Source organism: Pezoporus occidentalis, unplaced genomic scaffold, assembly GCF_034315485.1.
Source record: "Pezoporus occidentalis ecotype Australia unplaced genomic scaffold, CSIRO_AGI_Poc_V1 ctg169, whole genome shotgun sequence".
Lineage (NCBI taxonomy): Eukaryota > Metazoa > Chordata > Aves > Psittaciformes > Psittacidae > Pezoporus > Pezoporus occidentalis.
In genome coordinates, this window is record NW_026913521.1 from 1,596,591 (window position 1) to 1,614,885 (window position 18,295).

General features: G+C 40.9%; 1 protein-coding gene across 4 annotated transcripts in view; it reads left to right on the plus strand.

Moving 5' to 3' along the window:
* The window catches only part of MAD1L1 (mitotic arrest deficient 1 like 1), a 368,957-nt gene that overhangs the window by 34,380 nt on the left and 316,282 nt on the right, over positions 1-18,295 (plus strand). For all 4 annotated transcript variants that reach the window (XR_009963812.1, XM_062613593.1, XM_062613591.1 and 1 more), the window contains exon 10: positions 1,635-1,721. Coding sequence is in view for 3 of the 4 variants with exons in the window: in XM_062613593.1 (XP_062469577.1) it covers positions 1,635-1,721 (87 nt within the window). In the remaining variant the exon portion in view is untranslated. The remainder of the gene's footprint in view (positions 1-1,634; positions 1,722-18,295) is intronic.

The following is an 18,295-nucleotide window of genomic DNA, read 5'->3' on the forward strand; positions in this document are numbered from 1 at the left end:
TTTGAAGTGTGTTATCTGGTACTGCAACATACTTGAAAACCCAGGTGTTGGTTTAAAATTGTCTTGTGTCTGTTACCAGAACGTGAAGTTTAGATGGTTTAGTCAAGCCATCTTCAGGTTGGTGTCTTGGTTTCTTCTCATGGTTTCCTTGGCCATCAAGTGTGATGTCTTTGAAGGGATAATGTTTCATGCTGTTCTGACAGGTCTCTGACTGCTGCAGTATGTGTCTCCATTGCCTGAGGGGAGACCACATCCATCTGTTTTATAATATATAAATGTTAAAACTTACATGTAACACAAATGGGTATTAGAGGCTTCACAATTTGCTGAGGAAGGCTATCAGTGTGCAGTTCTGAGAGCAAAACCAAGGAACCTTTGAACTTGGATTTCCAGAATTGAACCCTGACTGTCTGCATCAGGTCAGTGTTTAAGCGATTTTTCACCTGGCTGGAAGTGACAAAGAGGAAAAAGTGGTGGCTTTCTGTATGTGCATATTTGGCGGAAAAGTGGCATCATCACAGAAATACCATCTTTAGTCCTACGTTTACTCAGAGTCCTAATGGTCAAGCTGGAGGCACATCTATCTACGTGTTCAGTTTTTGGAGTGGCAGGAGCCTTGTTGCAGGGTTGCATTTGAATACTGTAAATCTGATCTGACTTAATTTCATCTGCCATCAACAGTGAAGCCTTGACTTGCATCTTGGGGGACATGACAGAATGAGTTTCTACAGATTTCACTCCTGCAAAACTTGCTTGATCCCACTCCACTAGCTTTCAGAATTTGTCACTGGATTTGATGGAAAAGCAAACTTATTCCTGACAACTGCAGAGCTGTTGCTAGCTGATCTGTAGCAATCTTTGATCTCTTTGACAGGAAAAGGTTATCAGAGTGGGATCTGAAATGTTACCAGCAGCTGATGGATTATTACTGATGTTTTCCCCCCATGGCTCTGGAGTCATGTCTTATATGAAGGCCGCTGAACTCAGCATGTTGGTAGTTGTGTGGGCACACTGCTTTGAGTCACCTGCGATATAGCTGAACCTCTGTGCTATCAGAGAGTGTTCAGCAGTAGCCAGAGTTGTTGAATTGTGCAGTCTATATATACATTTCCTCCTTTTCTTACCCTGTTGGTAATAATCCTGTGATCATGCTCCACTGAGACTCTGTAGTTGAACAGCAATTAGAGTAACTCTGGGTGTGCTCACCCCTGTGTGTTTGTGCTGAGCACTAGGATGGGGAGGAGGAGATGAACACCCCTTTGTATGTGTGTTAAAAACAAGTAGTATGTGTTCAAGCAATAAGCTGTCTGGTCATCTGCTATGAATGTTTGTGCAGGCTGCTTGCTTTGCAGATTTGGTCTTGCTGCCTCTGGCTTTAAGAGTTGGTTTATGGGTTGAAGTGCACAGTAGTGAGATGATGTGACTTGGATGGTGATTACAGCAATGGCTTTAAAATTTAAGCAGGCTTTTACTTAAGCAGGGTGCAACTCTGTTGCTTTGAGGGGCTGCAGCAACTTTGGGCTGATGAAATTGCCTTGTCTCCTTTTGGTGAAACTTTTTTGTGGTTATGTATGGAACACAGGTTTTTCAACCAATGATTTGTTAAAAGTTTCTGTTTTGTTTTAATTGCGTAGGACACCGGATGATCTCTCCAGGCAAATTGTGGCCCTGCAGCAAAGGGAACTTGTGCTGAAAGAGCAGAACTCTACCATCACGAGCAGGTGGGTGATACCAGTAATGGATGCTGCTAGCAAAACATTGCTATATTAAATAGGATAGAAAGAAAAGTAGGACTGCAAACTGAGAGAACTGCTCTTCAGATTTCCTTGCTGTTCTATGGAGCCCTCTATGCTATTCTTTCTCATGTTGATGAAGAGTTTATTGCTTACTTAAGTCCTTGCAGGAAGGAAAAGATGAAGGACTGTGGGTGGATGCAGTGAAGAGTTTATCCAGCTTGATTTTATGAGCTAAAGTGTTCACCATAAGGGGAAGTGAGCTTCTTTCCCAGACCACTTCATCCTGAAAGGGAATGTCAAAGCAAAATGTGCGAAGTAGCCATCTGTATGGATAGGGGAATAAGAGATCTGAGCACTGTGATTTGACTACCTAGAGGACTAGTTTGTGTAGATGGTAGTGGAAAAGCCTTGTTTGCAGTTTTGGTGGCAGAGTATACTAGGCTTTGGGAGGAGCAGTCTGTTTATAGGGGGAGATCTGTATTTGAAGCTAGAGGCTGTTTAAGCCTTTGCCCTGGTGGAGGAGTATTTGATAGGGGAAATGCCAGAGCTTAACTTTCCAGACTGCACTGGATGCTCGTAGCATTTCTTAACATAGTTCCGTAGAGTGCCAGAAAGTGCTTCTCATTCTTGGTGCACATACTCTTGCTTCCCTCACTGGTTTTATTTCCTTACATTAGGATCCCATTGTCCCTGTTAAAAACAATAACTCTTTTAAAAAGGCTCTTGGACTGTTTGCATTGCCAGGTTGTTCACTGAGTTGTCTGAGCAATAGAAGTGTGGATAATTTGGTGTAAATGTATTGAATGTAAATCAGTCAACTACTAAGTGAGCACTGGACAAGCACTCCTAGTTTGCCTTGGGCTGCATTTGCTAATGTCTCTTGAGGTATGTGGTAGATCTTGGTTCAAGAGGTGATCCTGGTATGGGCTCTGCCTTACTAGTGATGGGCAGGATTCAAGCTGGGTCTTAAAAAGCTTTGTGCGTGCTGCTGCTCTTAATGAAACTGTTCAGTTGCAAAATTGTTTGAGCCAAGTGTAAATTCCTGTGAGTGCAGCCAGCCAAATTGGTCTGTGGTTTCTGCTAAGAACTTTAAAAGGGTGAAAAATACCTCACCAGTATAAAAAAGACATTTCATATATTAAAAATAAACCAAGCAAACCCTCAAAGCCACAGTTGATGAAATGATCGAATGAAAGAATGATAGTTATGCTTGAGTTCCTGATTTATATTTGGTTTTAGGCTGCTTCTCACAGCCTGTCAGAGAAATGCTTTCTCTAAATGTATTAATGGCCAAAGGGAATCATCTGTTGCAGAAGCCGTGTTTTGGTAGTGCCTGTTTGTGCTTGCTGTAATTGTGCCAATTTAGTTGAAAAATAAAAACATGATTAAGATTACTTTTTGATTTGAAGTGAAACGGGCTGTAAAGTTGCTTCAATTAAAGTTCTCTTGATGCAGTGCTGTAATTTCTGAAACTGATAATTTTGGCTCTCTCCTGTCACATACCTTATTCTGTCTGAAAACGGAGGCAATAAGATACATTTTTAAAAGCCTTTCATTACAGATGATTTGAAAGTTCCCAAGAGAAGGTCTTTGGGAATAAAACCTTGTTAAGGAAACAAATCTAATTTTCTCTTTTCCCTGAATCTTTCCCAGATTTAGCTGATGGTCTTTTATTTGTTTCATAATTGTGGTCAGAATGGCCTGCATATTACAGTAACTTAATATGTGATCACAACTCCCTCTAGTGATGGAGCCCAGCTCTTATTCAGCTTTCTATTGTTATTTTCAGCCAGTTCTTTTGGCCTTAGTTGAAATGTGTCTTCAGTACTGACAGCACTATGTTTGATTTATGAAGTTGTTGGTTATGTGTGTATAGAGCAATGTACAGAACAAAGACAAAATACTTTTTGCCTACCCTAAGAAGCTTTGATTTCATTTTCTCCATTAAAATGAATGATTTGGTAGATGCTTAAGAAAACATCCTCAGAAGCTGTCATCTGAATTTAGTTTTATAGCAATGGAAAATCACACAGTCCTGGTTTACCTGTGCAAAATTCAGTGTAGCAGAAGAGGTTTGAGTGTTGTATTAAACATTCCCTAAATGGCTGGTATTGAGTCTTTGTACACTGCATGTGTGTCTGGTTGTCACTGAACTCTTAAACACAGGCAGAAGGGTACCTAGATAGGGTTTTTGTAAACTGATTGTTCTTTCAGTCCTTTCACTGTAGTTTTCTAGGTTTTTATTCCCACTGATGGTACCTTTCCCTCATTGCTTAGTGAGTGTGGTAGACACTTGCCAGCTCCTGTTTGTCTTGCAAGGTGACAAATAGTCACCAGTTTCTATTTGGTGAAAGGAGATGCTTGGTAGTGAAGCAGGAGCTAATTGCTATTGTAGCAGTCTATGAGCAGAACTTCAGAAAACAAACCAAGCATGGACAAAGTATCACAAGGGAGCAGTTTGCTTTGTAAGGTCTCTCCTGGAATAAAAACTGGAGACAAATCTAACCCAGCTGCTTTTCAGTGTCCTTTAGTTTACCGAGCATGGAAAGTTTTGCTGTTACGGTTTAACCCCAGTGGCAACTCAGACCCTCACAGTCACTTGCTCACTGCCTCCTCTGGATGGGGAGAGAATGGGAAGGATGAAAGTAAGAAAACACATGGGTTGAGATAAAGACAGTTCTGTAAGTAAAGCAAAAGCTGCACACACAAGCAAAGTAAAAAAGGAATTCATTCGCCACTTCCCATGGTCTGGCAAGTGTTCAGCCGTCTCCAGTACAGCAGGGATCCATCACAGGTAACAATCACCTGGGAGGACAAACACCATCACTCTGAATATTCTCCTTTCCTCCTCCTTCCCCCAGCTCTATATGCTGAGCATGATGCCGTATCGTATGGAATATCCCTTGACTTAGTTGGGGTCGGCTGTCCTGGCTGTGTCCCCTCCCAAATCCTTGTATATGCCCAGCCAACTCACCGATGGGGTGAGGAGAAGAAAAGTCCTTGTTTCTGTGTAAGCACTGCTCAGCAGTCACTAAACATCCCTGTTTCTAGCACAGATTTGAAACACAGCTCCATAGCAGCTACTGTGAAGAAAATTAACTCCACCCCAGCCTAAGCCAGCACATATGGTATACCAACACACTGGTAACAATGCTTTCCAAATGGCATATGGCTTAATTAAAGAGACTAAATTTATTTTGTCTCATTTTTCCATTCTTGAGCTGCTCTCCATTTTTTATTACTGTTTATATTTTAGAGCCAGTGTTTCTGTTATTAAAAAGGCAATAGTGTTCTTCATACCACAAAAAGGCTATACTGCTGCAAATGAGCCCCTGCATTGATATTCCATTCCTCCTGCCTCTGGCTTGGGGGATCTGAAGTGCAATCTGTGTTTTGTGTAACTCCTGCAATTGCTGGTGTCTCAAGGCTTCCTAGAGATCAAATGGTAATGCATATCATATTTGCTGTACAGCTCCGATGGGATGCTTTTAGACACAGAATGACAGGACTGAATTTCCTGAATGGGGGGTTTAAATCAGTTTCTTTTAGCAGTGATTGTTTACATGTTGGAGTTGTGTAGGCTCCCTTGGAGCTTGCTATTTTTGCTAGGAAGGAAAACCTTCCTGTGGTGCTAGAATGGGAAAGAGGAGAAGCTCACTCTTCTACTGAACACATAAGTAGCAACTCACTTCTCCGCTTTGCAACTTCAGGATTGCTGAATAAAGTAGCTGAAAGTGCCATTAATAGTGTGAGATGGAATCTTACTGCTGTTTTGGAGTGTGTTGCTACAAGTTGTGTAAATAGAGTAAATTATACTTGCAGCAATAACAGCAGGAAGTATCCTGGAGCTTTAACTGCAGAACAAAGATAAGAACCCCACGGTTTAAAAGCTCAAAAGAAGATTGCTTAGGGCCACCTTGATAACCTGCTGTACCTGCTCTGCTTTTCAGGACAAGGTAATGAAAAAAGAGTGTTTAATTGGTGGCTGAGTTGAACTAAGCAGCTGTCATTAGTGTTAAGCACATTTTTTTCCCCCAGCAAATGGGTGCTATAGAAGTGGTACTTGAAATCTACTTTTTCAGGAAGAGTTGATAGTCATAGCTTGTAATATGGAAAGTTGGCCAAGCAGTTTGTAAGCTTTTGTCTTATGGAAAAATGATGTAGTAGTTACATTATCTTTTAAGAAAGAAAAGAGACATTTATTTTTCCAGAATCCTGTCTGCATATTTGCAGTCTCTGCAGAGGTTTCCTACAACAATCCTGGCAAAGCATTCTAGAATTTGAAATGTAAGGGAAAAATTCCCCTCTGGTCAGTGTTGTTCTCTGAGATGGCTGAGCAGGAAGGAATGGTACTGCTTTTACAGTTTGATCTTTGCCTCAATTCTGAAAGGCTGGCTATGAAAATAGACTGTTTTGATTACTTGCAGTCTCTCCCAAAGTGATCATTTGTTTTCTACTTTTGCTTTTGTTATCTAAGGCTAATATTGACTTTGGACCATTGAGGTGTCTTCTAGGAAGTCAAATAAAAGGAAACAAGTAAAGTTAATACTGAGCAGGATGAAGCCACAAAGAAAAGAAAGACAAAAAGAAAAATGGAAGAGCAATAAATCTTTGGTTCTGGTGTTGGCATCCTGGAGCCGATGGTTTATTCCCGTCACCTAGTGTCAGAAACCCATCCACGTGTTCTGACATATAGTTTCATATGTGAAAAGTGATAGAATATGTTTGAGGAAATATTTTCCTTCTTCAAGTGCTCACAGAGCACTGTTAAGAGACATGGTTGTTTGCCACCTTTATTCATATAAATCATGTAAAACTGATTTACCCAGAGAACCTGCTGTGTGTGTTGTTGCTTAAAAATGAAATCAACTAAAGCATTGAAGGCTGGGGAATGTAGATTGCAAACTGAACACAAAATGCTTTTGAGTTGGGCAGCAGGGATTTGATTTAATAAAAACCCCAATGAATGAGTGATGATAAGCTCAGAACCATCCATCCCCATAAGTGCTGTTAGCTCAGAAGTGTTGTAAACCTATTGCCCATCTTCTCTTTTTCCTTGGACGTCCCAAGGAGTGCCAGTCATAAATTTAAATAGACCCTCTCAGACTTGCCTGTATCTTCTGGAAAGTTGGACAGAAGTTTAATTACAGTGAAGTGCCTTTTATCTGACAGAGAGAAGTGCTACCTTTTTAATAGGCTTTATGAGCTAGTTTGTGATCAAAAGCAGCACTTAATGTCTAATATAGGACAAGGTAGGGACTTTCTTTTTTCTTCTGTTCATCTTTGTGGCACATTGCGCCTTGATTTCTATTGGAGGTGTGCATGTACCTAATACCAGGCAAATGTTTATTCACAGTGCTTCAGGGCGATATTAACTGCTGACAGGTTCTGCATTCATTTATAGAGTAATATCGTGAAGCAATGACTAGGAGGTGCTGCTTTTTCTCTTCTCCAAAAGAAATCTTTCATGCATTTTTATACCAGGAGTAGCTGATAGTGACCAATCTACTACAAATAGACATATTCAAATAGTAAGCTTCCAGAGCAACATCTGGTTGTTTGTGACTCTAATTGGGTAGATACAAAGCTGTTCTAGTTCTTTTTTATATCGTGTACTTAGCCCTTAGCAGAAAATAGGAAGGCAAAAATAATTTAGTCAAGACATTGACTTATGCTTCCAATTCTAAAAACATGGGATTTTGCCCAGACCTTTACTTTTCGTGATTGTGCCATTTTTAGTGTGATTTCCTGAGGAAGTGAGGCTTATTACAGTGCTTTGTGTGTGTATGTAGATGAGATTTGCCTGTGCCTACCCCACACTGTTGAACTTGCTGGTTGTGTTCTGTCAAGTTTAGCAGATGGAAGAGGTCTCAGAAATAACACATTCCAGCGAGTTAAAGGAAAACAGGTCTCCATCTCCAGGAGAGACGTCCTGTTGCTGCAGAGGTCATGTCCTGTTAGGCACTAGAGCTCTGCAAGCAAAAAGCTCCTTTTAAATGTCACACTGACAGGGAATTGCAGATCATGCCTCCTTGGCCACTGCGCATTCAGCCTTGAGATTGGCAGTAAGGGAGCATTGCTCTGATTCCACAGAAGTTCTTGCTATACCGTGTTTCCTAAGGGCTTGTATTATTTGATAGTACTGTGGTAATGTTGGTATTGTTTTTGTGCTGTTGGTACAAGAAATGGAAGTCTACTTGAGTCAGTATTCATCTTCGGAGGGAGAAATTCATAGGTAATCAGGTTCTGGAGTTTATGAAACTGGTCTTTTTCTGTTAGAAAGAAAATATGTAGAGAAAGCCTAAAGAAAAGCCTACAGGGGACAGACATCGCTGTAATTGTACCATCTTTTCAGCCTGGAGCTCTGTACAAATTGTGTAGTGCAAAACCAGTAAAAATAATGATATTTGTTTTGTTACCTTGTATTTGACTGTGCTCCTTGAAAAACATTCAAGGCTAATCTGTGCAATGCCTCTGCTCGGTGCTGTAATCACTTCTAATGATGAACAAATTGTAGAAGCTATTTAACTCTGTTCTTAATACTATTTTTTCTTGCTCCATGATTGTGATTGACACTTGGTGTTCCTACTCCCATCCCTGATGTATGTGCATGTTGTTATAACCAGAATGAATGATAACTCTCATTTCTCAGCGTCCTCTGGGGACATTGATTCAGCATTCCCTTGGGTTATCCGGGTAGCAGTGTGTGTTATTGGCCAGAAAACTATGTAAAGATGATCAGTGAGTTTGCTAGGAAGCATAGGCTGTCCCTGCTGGTGTATTGTACAGCAGACATGGTGTTTCAGCACGGAGCTGCACTGTGACAGTTAGGGAAGGAGCAGTCTTCTTAACATTTCATCTGTGTGTGACTCACACCTGCACTATGAATCTTTCACTTGTGTGAGACTAGAATTCCTAAAAATCCAAGGTGAAACAGTTGTATGTTAATATCAGGCCAGAGTTCTTGGAAACTAGAATGAGCATTTAGAATGAAGTAATTTGAAGTCAAAACTCATCTGTTTTTATTATCCTTTTTAGCAGGAAGATGCTATGATCAAATTAATGACCTAAATGAGGCTGATCGGCCAGAGGAAATGTCCCACGTCCAGGGTATATTTGTGATGTGAATACAAATATACAAATTATAATCTTGGCTAAGCAGGAGGCAGCAGCACAAATAATATTCTACTTTGAAACCAGTAATATTTAAAACCATGAATTCAGCCTGTTGCCAAGCTTTGCATAGAGCTCCGGGAGTTGTAGAGCTTTTGGATTTCCAGTGCTTAGGCATTTCTCTTATTGCCTCTGCAGTGGAGCAGTAAGCCTTGAAATATTGTATATGAGCTGGAAAAAAGGAGGGCCCTTCAGTTTGGTGATACCTTTAGAATCAGTCTGGAAGTGATAAGGATGGTCCCATGGTTAAGGTAGAAGAATATGGCCTGAGAAGTCTGGAGTTAGCTTCTGGAGAGCTTTGTGTTTGTTTGGCTTCAGCTGTGTCACTGAATGCAGTGACCCAAGATTCTCATGTTCTCAGCCAGAAGACCACGTTAGTGAAAATGAACATTGCTACATATCCTGTCTACCCTGCACCTAATTTTTTAAAGCCAAATAAAAACCATTAATTCCTTTCTGTATGTACCTATTAAGATTGTTTCTTTTTTAGTTCCCTTCTCTCCCAAAAGCAATCATACACATTTCTTCACATATACTATCTTAAAATGATAGTACTGACTGTGGCTCTTGGACTGTCCCTTTGAAATGTTGTATTAGTTGTCAGCAGTCAAACAAGGTTGTGTATAACATTGTCTCTGAATTTGTAAAGCTGGCACTGCAGTACAGCTTTCCTGAGCAGGCACCAGGAGCCGGAGGTGGACTGGTGGCAGAATGCCACTCATTTACTTGAATACCTGCTGTAGGTGCCATAATAACAGGGGTCTCAAAGACTCTGGATTCTTTTTATGGTACTGTCTATATTGTTCATTTTAATCATATGGTTTCCCAGTGCTGAGAGGGGAGTGGGGACATCCGGCACACACTGAGACATTTTACCAAGGAAAGCACGTATTCTGTAGTGTCTTGTAACTGCTGTGAAGTGGTGTCAGTTCAAACACTGCACAGAATATGATCCTGTCTAAAAAGATAGATTGTCTTGGTGGGGATGTCTCCATCAGTTGATCATATCTACATGTAATCTGTGCTCAGCTCTCAAGCTAACTCCTTGTTTAACAGTTTCTCATCTGGATCACATCAACCTCAACTGTGTGGCCTCTTCAGCCTGCAGTTATTGGTATTTTCTTTGTGTGTTTTCATTTCAAGATTCTGTGTCTGTATGCACATATGAATGTATAGACCATGGTGCCATATCGTAAATGGAGGAAATACTGCACGTATATAGCTGTTGGTGGGAGGAGGGCATTTGTAGCTATAAATAGTTTCCTAATGTCAGTGTTTTATCATCTATACAAAAGACATATGGCTTGAAAAGTTGAATCAAAAAGTAAGCTGCCTTGTCTTTTTTAGCTGTGTAAAGCAGAAAAAAACTTGTCATAAATTATAGTCAACCCCCCCACTAAAAAGCAGCTTTCTTTTGCTGCTCTGAAAGTTAAATGACTAATGTGCATAATTTATTTGAGCATCTGTGCTAAAAACTTGCATACCAAGTTTTAGTTCAATGTGATCAACAATGGCGAAAATTAGGATTTATCATGGAAATGCTGACGGATATGAACATGTGTAGGCTAAACCGGTGCCTGACAAACCTTCTTATTGTGCAATGCTAATGGTGAACCACTTTTTTTTTCCTGCTGTAATTGCCTTTCCCCCCTCCTCGTCTGCTTAATTTTCTCCTTTTCAAACTCGGTGGGTTTAGCTGCACTTCATATTCGGATTCCTGCTTTTTCTGGAGTCTGCAGAAAACCTCCGAAGTTGTGCTCGTGATATTTCTAAGCACAAGATAACCCTGAGCTCTCTGGGTGAGTACTGGGAGGAGGAGGATCAGCATCCCGAGCTGTAGCTGGTCTCTGCAGTAGCGTGCTCCTGACAGAAGATGGTGCCGGCAGCATTGGCAGCTTCTCTGTCCTCCTTCCCCTCCTCCTCCACCTTCTCCGTCTCGCAGAGGCACGGTGCTGTTACCAGGATTATAAATTCTGGAGCCAATTAGCTAAAAACTCTTACAAGTGAAAGAAGCGAAAAGCTGCAGAACATCTTGACGTGAATATGCTTGTCTCAGAAACTCTTCTGTGGAGAGCTCAGATGTAGCCTTTTGCGATAGCTCTGGTGCAGCTTTGGGTGAAGCATCCGATACTTTTGAGGCATCTGGTTAAGGAAGGAGTAGTTGAAAGAGTCAAGCATGGGGAAACAAGGCAAGACCCTGAGGGTGTGTTTGTGCCTTGACAGTGTTTCCTCCTTTCTCCATCCTTGCCACAAGATTTCTTGTTGAAGGAAATGTATTGATTTTATTCTATTCTTTTCAGATTCCAAAGTCAAACTGCTCTTGGTTCTTGCATAGGCATCTGTCAAGACAGCAGTCATGTTTGTTAGCAGCAGTGGTGCAGCCGTGCTCTGTTGCTAAGAAGAAAACCTGACAATTTCTCAGTGCAGTCCTTTTGTAGGAATGTATGACTCCATAGGGAAGGAGATGGGGTAGACCTGGAGGTGGGTTAAGGAGGGGTTGTTGGCAACTGGTCCAGTTATTTTGTTGCTGGTGGCTTTTGTTTTTCTTTATCCATACAAGGAAAAGCTGCAGTAGGATCTGACATTCAGAGGGCCCTCTGGGGCTGGAAGCTTGGTCAGAAGGCTTAGGCATTGTACTCTGTTAGGGTTCAGAACAGTGTTCTAGCAACATGCAATTTCCTTTCTGTTATATTTCATATGGGCTGTTTTCACCTATTTTCAATATTTAAAGCAATGTTCACATATTTGTCAGTTTTAAAACACGTTCTTAGTGGTAAGAGATGGAAATTGGTAAAATAACCCACAAACACAGTCCCAATAAAAACCCACAACACAACCTCTCAGTTTTCCTCTTATTCAAGCAACAAAAATCAAATTATTATGAGTGGAATAACTCCTGAAGAGGCATTCTGCTCCTCAGCCAGAAATGGCTTTTGAAATATTCATGGAAATAAACTAAAATGTGTCCCTTTCTGGCTCTACAAATAAGGGATTATCAGACCCAGCCCATGGTAGTTGCAGCACATGGAATTCGAAGTATCTACAACTAATAAAAGAGGAGGGTGTGCTTTAAGAAAACACTGAGGTTCTTATACTGACAAACTAGCACATATCCATGGGTTATCCTAATGAAAACAGGCCTTCCTGCACCTTGCATTGGAGGTAACAGATGTCACCAAGGCAATGCATTAATTGACTCTTAGAAACCAAACGTGTCATTCACATTGATGCATCTACTTCAGCAGCAAGACTGAAGTAACTTCAGCTCTTTTTTTGGTAGCTTGGAGTGTGGAGCAGTGCTGCTCACATCCTCTTCAGCTGAAGCAGGCTCAATCCTGTGCCACCAAGGATGCAATTGCAGCACAGGTTGTCTGGCTGTGTCGCACTCCCAATTTTTAGAGTAAACTTGCTCCTCTGGGTCTTATGCCTTGGTTTTCATTCTACAAATCTTGCCCTGGTGTAAGGATTGGAGCTTGTTGAAGTCAGAGTGCATTTTGATGATTCACAGGAGAATCAGCAAAGCAAGGTTTGTAGGGAGAAGTAATACCTTTTATTAGACCAAATGATAGGATTAGCGGACAGACATGAGTTTGGGCACACAGCCAATGCTCAGATCTGATATAGAAGCAAAAGCCTTCAAGCTAAATGCAGGTTAAGAACAATTGGCCCGAGTTTAACTTCATTAATCAACTAGACAATTTGAGAGAGAAGATAGTGGGCACATTTGAAACGGGGGAGGTATCAGACCAAAGAGATGTAAGGGGTGTCAGCATCTATGAGAGAGACTTGACCTAAATCATTCTGATACGTAACCAGGGTTTTGATAAGACAACCAATTGGTAGCATGACCTTTCTCCATATCATAGAATCATAGAACAATTTGGGTTGGAAGGGACTTTAAAGACCATCTAGTTCCAAACCCCCTGCCATGAGCAGGGGCACCAGATAGACAGTGTACATCATGTTTTTGCTGGAACCATATACCAGTAACTGCTGTGTTTCCCTGACTCAGCACTGGTATGTCAGATTTACAATTAAGGGGCCAGAACTTCAATTTCATATTAACCAAAAATACTATTTTCTGTACTGTCAATGAAGTCACTTTATCATATTGTTTGACTTATCTCCTCTGGGCACTCAGCTGGAGCAGCAAGTACGAGCCTGCCGGTACAATGACTCCTGAATGAGTTTTGCTTCATTTGCCCAAACACGGTGTAGGATGATGCGTGTTTCCTGAGATGCAGTAATTCTGCCTCTTGCGCTGAGTGCTGTGAGCTGTGCTGATGCAGGGGAAGGCCCATGGGGTGGTGATGTTCATGGCAAAATCTTTTGTCAATTTTGAAGAGCCATTTGGACTTTATAAGGCAGCATAATGTGGTTTCTTTCTTTCTAATGCTTTTAAGCTGTATCCTCTTTAATAAAAGTGCACCTCTTTTGTTACCTGTATCATTATGTGCAGTGTAGCACAGAGCCATGAGGAATACGTCTCTAACTTGCCTGAGAGTAATATAATCTCTTTTTAACAGTGTATTTGTCAATGTTTTTCTTTCCTGATTACATCTAAAAGGAAAAAACCCCATACTGATAATAAGAACTGTGATTATAAAACCCAAGCAACAGTAAGATAACCTGGGGCAAAGTGCTGCCTAAAAATACTTGGTGTTTTTAAGCTAATTACATTTTATATTGCCAGTGACCTTTTGGAAACCTTTCATTTGCATGGATTGCGGATGCCTCCAAAGAAATGTCTTTATGCAAAGAGAAAATGCATTCCAGTCATCTCCTCAAACCCAGAGTGCAGGTCTGCTGTCTGTGGAATGTGCCCTTTGTCAGAAGAGCTTTATAATGTGCTTGTTCTCAACTGCAGGGAGAGCTTTGCCCGCTGGAGGACAAGCACACAGGCTGTGTCATCTTACAAGGCTGCTTCTTGAAGATGGGGGTTTGGGGTATCAACAGTGGCTCAGGGACACTTGAACTTACAGAGGAAATATTCATTAATACTTAGAGGAGCCTGGAAATTCATTCTGACTCCCTTGGGAGGTCTCTGGCTCAGTGGCAAACTTGTGAATGATGATAATAGAGACCTTGTTTCAGATGCACCTGAAGGCAGGAATTCTTCAGTTGTTGCAAGCTTTTAATTTGGATTCTTTAGGTTTTTTTCTTGAAGTAGTTACTTCACCTCTTCCCTGAATTAATGCTGAAGGTCTGGAACTGAATGAATATAGGAGTGAAGTTTCAAGCTGGGTGAAGTTTCAGTAGTTTCTCTTTTCCCATCCAGGCTGTTTCCTGAATGGGAGCTGAATGAGAGAGAGAAGGGTGGTTACAGCTCTCTGTCATTGAGGCTGACAGAAGTTACGGTGTCCTTCTCCCTGTAAGCCCAGCAGTCCCAGTCAGGCAGCCTCAGACTTCATTGGTTTTGATTTAAAACCAAAGTGAGTGGCATTTTGCGTTAATGTGTGCAGACTTCAGAGAAGCACCTCATGTCCTGAAAGAAGTGAATCAAGTCAAGGAGTCAGTGTAGTTGCTCCCGTGTTTGATCAGTCAGGTTAGTATTTAATTCATTTTTTTTCACAGCTCTTTAAAAGAGTAAGTTCTGTCTCTAGTTACCTTATTTCAGAGAAGTAGGAGACCATCGTTGCCTCTGCTGCAAGATATTAAGCCGTGTTCTAGAAACAAGCCCTGCTTAGAATAAATAGTGCTTTGGGACTCAGAGATCTGAATCCCAAAAGAAGATTAACTGTGTCTCCAAATACAAAACTTTATTGTAGCAGAGGTAATTACTAAAGTAAGGCTGGCTGTATCCAATGCCATTTCTTCTCTGCAGTTTACAAATAAATAACTCTTTTTAACTAACCATCTGAATCACCACCTTCCAGAACAAAGAAAAGGTGTTGCACTCTTGTGTTTCTGCTTAAAAGAGAGAAGAATTGGAGATGTCATAGAATCCATGACACTCAGTTGATTGTTACTGATACAGAAGCCATTTACATGTTCCCTTACTGGGATTTAATATGATCAACAGAAGTCCTGCAGCAGAGGACTTGTAAGAACAGGACTTACAAGAACATTCCTCTTAGAAGGAGGCTGGTGGTGGTATGAGTGATGTGTATCTGCTGTGTATTTACACCTGGCCTAGACTGGATCCTCTTTGCAGTACAGTCAATGTTATCTGTATTCTTTCTAAGTGTAGAAGGATATGTATTTCTGCTTCTGGTCTGTAACGTAGCTCTTCTGGAAAGCATTAAAGCTGCTTAAGGTCTACAGGATGGGGGAGAGGCTGGATGGATATTGAGACCTGTGCAGCACTGGACTGCAGAAATACTCAAAACTCAGCAGACCTTTGGAGGAAGTTTTGTTTCCAGCTCTCGTTCTGACCCAGGACTGGTGTGATGTTGAGCAAGTCAGTGATCTGTCCTCTGCCATGTGGGAGTGAGTAGTTAACAAGGCTATGGTAATATTTACTGAAGCATATCTTTGTCACTGCTTGTACAGGGCTTTCCCAAAGTGCAGTTCATGTATTTGCCATTCCTAAAGCTTTTGCTTGTGCCCCAAACACAGTTTTCAAATTCTGTGTAAAATCAGCATGTTAGAAAGCAGATAAAGCTTGTTTTGCTTCAAGCAGCTTTGTATCCCATTCATTAAAGAGCATTTAATGAATTAAATTCCTAGTAAGGAAACTGCGGGGATCCTAAGGAGAGGAAGCACCTGGCAGTATTTTGTGCTTCTGGAATATACTACTATGGAGAGTGACCCTACCTTAATCTGCTGTCCAGTTCATGTTTGTACTGTAGGAGGGACGGAGGGATAGGAGCAGTTGTGAGAGCAGCTTTGCTTTGGCACTACGACAGGTATTTGCTGTGACAAAGTTTTGCTTCAGTGTGAATTTGCTGCTTTGCCTTACATATTTTAATAGTATGCTTGAAGAAAATGAGAGAGTAGGTAAGGCAGGAAGAAATGGCAATCTAAGAATTCTCTATTCCTACTCCATCTTCTGCAGAAAAGGGGTGGAGTGTGAAATGGAGAAAGTATGTCATTCCTGCACAACCAGCTGCAGCTGAGCAAAACCACAGAGGAGAGATGTGTAAATCATCAGTATTTCACATCACCACTTCTAGAAACAAATATTAGGGAGCGAGAATGAAAACCTGAGGAAACAATGCAGAAGAGTGAGTCTGGGAGTGCCAATGTCCCTTGAGCCCCGTGCAGGCAGGAGAAAGGATTGTTGGAATTTCCAATTGATTTAAATTCCTTTTGATTTTTGCAGCCCATGCCTGGTCCGTGTATATTGTCCCTGGAAAGTGAGCTGAGGATGTTTGACTCCCTTGTTTTTATGCCTGGCTAATTTTATTGTCTGTATTTTCTAGCTGTAAATGTTGCAGACTTTATTACATTTTAACTGGTTTTAATATAGTAGATCATAAAAAATCTGTGAAACGAGAGGTGGTGGCCACTGCAGTGATGTGCAGGAAGGATGCTTGCAAGTCACTGAAAGGCTTAAACTGAAACTGTAGGATCATCTGCTTAGTGAAGGCAGTGCAGAACTAAAAAACCCTGTCACAGCTGAGAATGAATTTCATTGTTAAAAAATTCCTCCTTTTCCTTTCATCTGAGGAGTGGTTTATGCTTTGAGGCATCAATCCAAATGTGAGGAGAGGAGAGAGGCTCTGTTTCCTTCCTTTTCATAAAGAGGTTCAGCAAGTTATATAGCTATACAGTATCCATTTTACATCTATCTATATATATATGCACATAATTATTATGCAGTATAGCTGAGACCCTTCATAGCTGACTGCTCGTATTTAACTAAGAGCCATGAATGGACCCATCTTTGTAATAGATGAGCTATGAGCAACATATGCATATACTGGTGTTTTTCCTGCAAGCTCCAAGCCATCAGTAAGGATTTCTTGCTTTTGCAAACTATGCTGAATGATGAAAACCATTGGCTTATTGAAGACAGACCAAGCAAGCAAGCTCTGTAGCCCAGAGCTTCTCTCCCCAGCCCAGGGCTGGGTTACTAATGTAGAGATGAGGAACAACTCGTGTATCTTAAAGCATACAGTTTCATACATCTGCTTTCAGGAGGTCAGTTACGCTGCATTTTAAAGCTAAAGCAGCTTGGGATGACGGGCAGTTACTGGAGGATGAGTCCATGGGTATATTTGACATTTCTTAACTGTTAGGTATTTGGCTTGGAAACTTCCTTCAGAGAGTGGCAAAAACTTGGTTTGGGTGATCTCTGCGTGGGTCAGATCTTCAGTTAATACCTTTTGACAGGAAAACTGTTGGAGAGCTGGTGCCTGTGGTATTGTCTGTTAGTTCTGATTTCATCACAGCTTCACAGATAGTAATGTTCCTGTAAAACGCTTATGATGATGTCTGCAAGTGACAAGTTCCCACATCACAAACTTGTATCTTGTAGCAACCACTTTATACCAAGTTCCACATTCAGCATAAACTGGGAGCCACAGAGGAAACAGTCTCAGCCAGCTTCACTGGAGTCTTTACCTTCTTAGAACAGGGACTATTTGTTTTGCTGCTTCTGTTTAAAACAAAACAAAAATCAAGCCAAAAGCCCCTTAATCCATCAGAATTAATAAAACGGCGCCGGTTTGTCTAAAATCTCACAAATGGACAATGGCTTAAAACACAGTATCTATGTCTAGCTGAGGTACAGTTGGCCTCTTAGAATCCTTTGTCCACCAACCTGAAGCCTCAGTAGAAATATAATGACTTCACAAGCTGCTGGTAATGCCCATGATAAATAAGTCTGCATTTTGTTTGTAATGATTTAATGGTCATAGAATTGCATTAAACGAAATAATTGTTTTATTGCATCCATTTAATCATTCAAGGAGCCAATGTAGGTTTGTTCTGGAGTGTGCAAAACAGGTATCCCATCAATCGCTCAGCTTTGTCCCCATCTAAGCAGATAGCTGAATAGCTGATGTTTGTCTTCTTTTAAACCTGCATTATTTTCCCCACTTCTTCTTGATTTGTTACAGCAGAAAAAAATGAGATAAAAAAGAAAATTAGGAAGCCTTGACTGTGTGTGTTCCTATGTAAAATCTGCATCATGTTGCTGTTGAATTCTGGTACCTTTAACTGTAGTTTGGCAGAGGATGGGAAGGAAAAGGTGCCCAATTTGCTGCTCTTTAAAACCTCAATTTTTCTGTTCTAAAAGGTCATAACTTTCAGTTTCTTAAACACATTCAGATTGTACCTGCTATATTTATGAAAGATGCTGTTTGACTAGAAAAATCAATAGATTTATGATACAACCTAGAAATAGACAAAACCTCAACAATCTCGGGGGTTTTGCCTGGTTATATCTGTTCTCCAGTGTATGTTAGTGTGAATGGAGCTGGAAAGAAATCTGTCCTTAT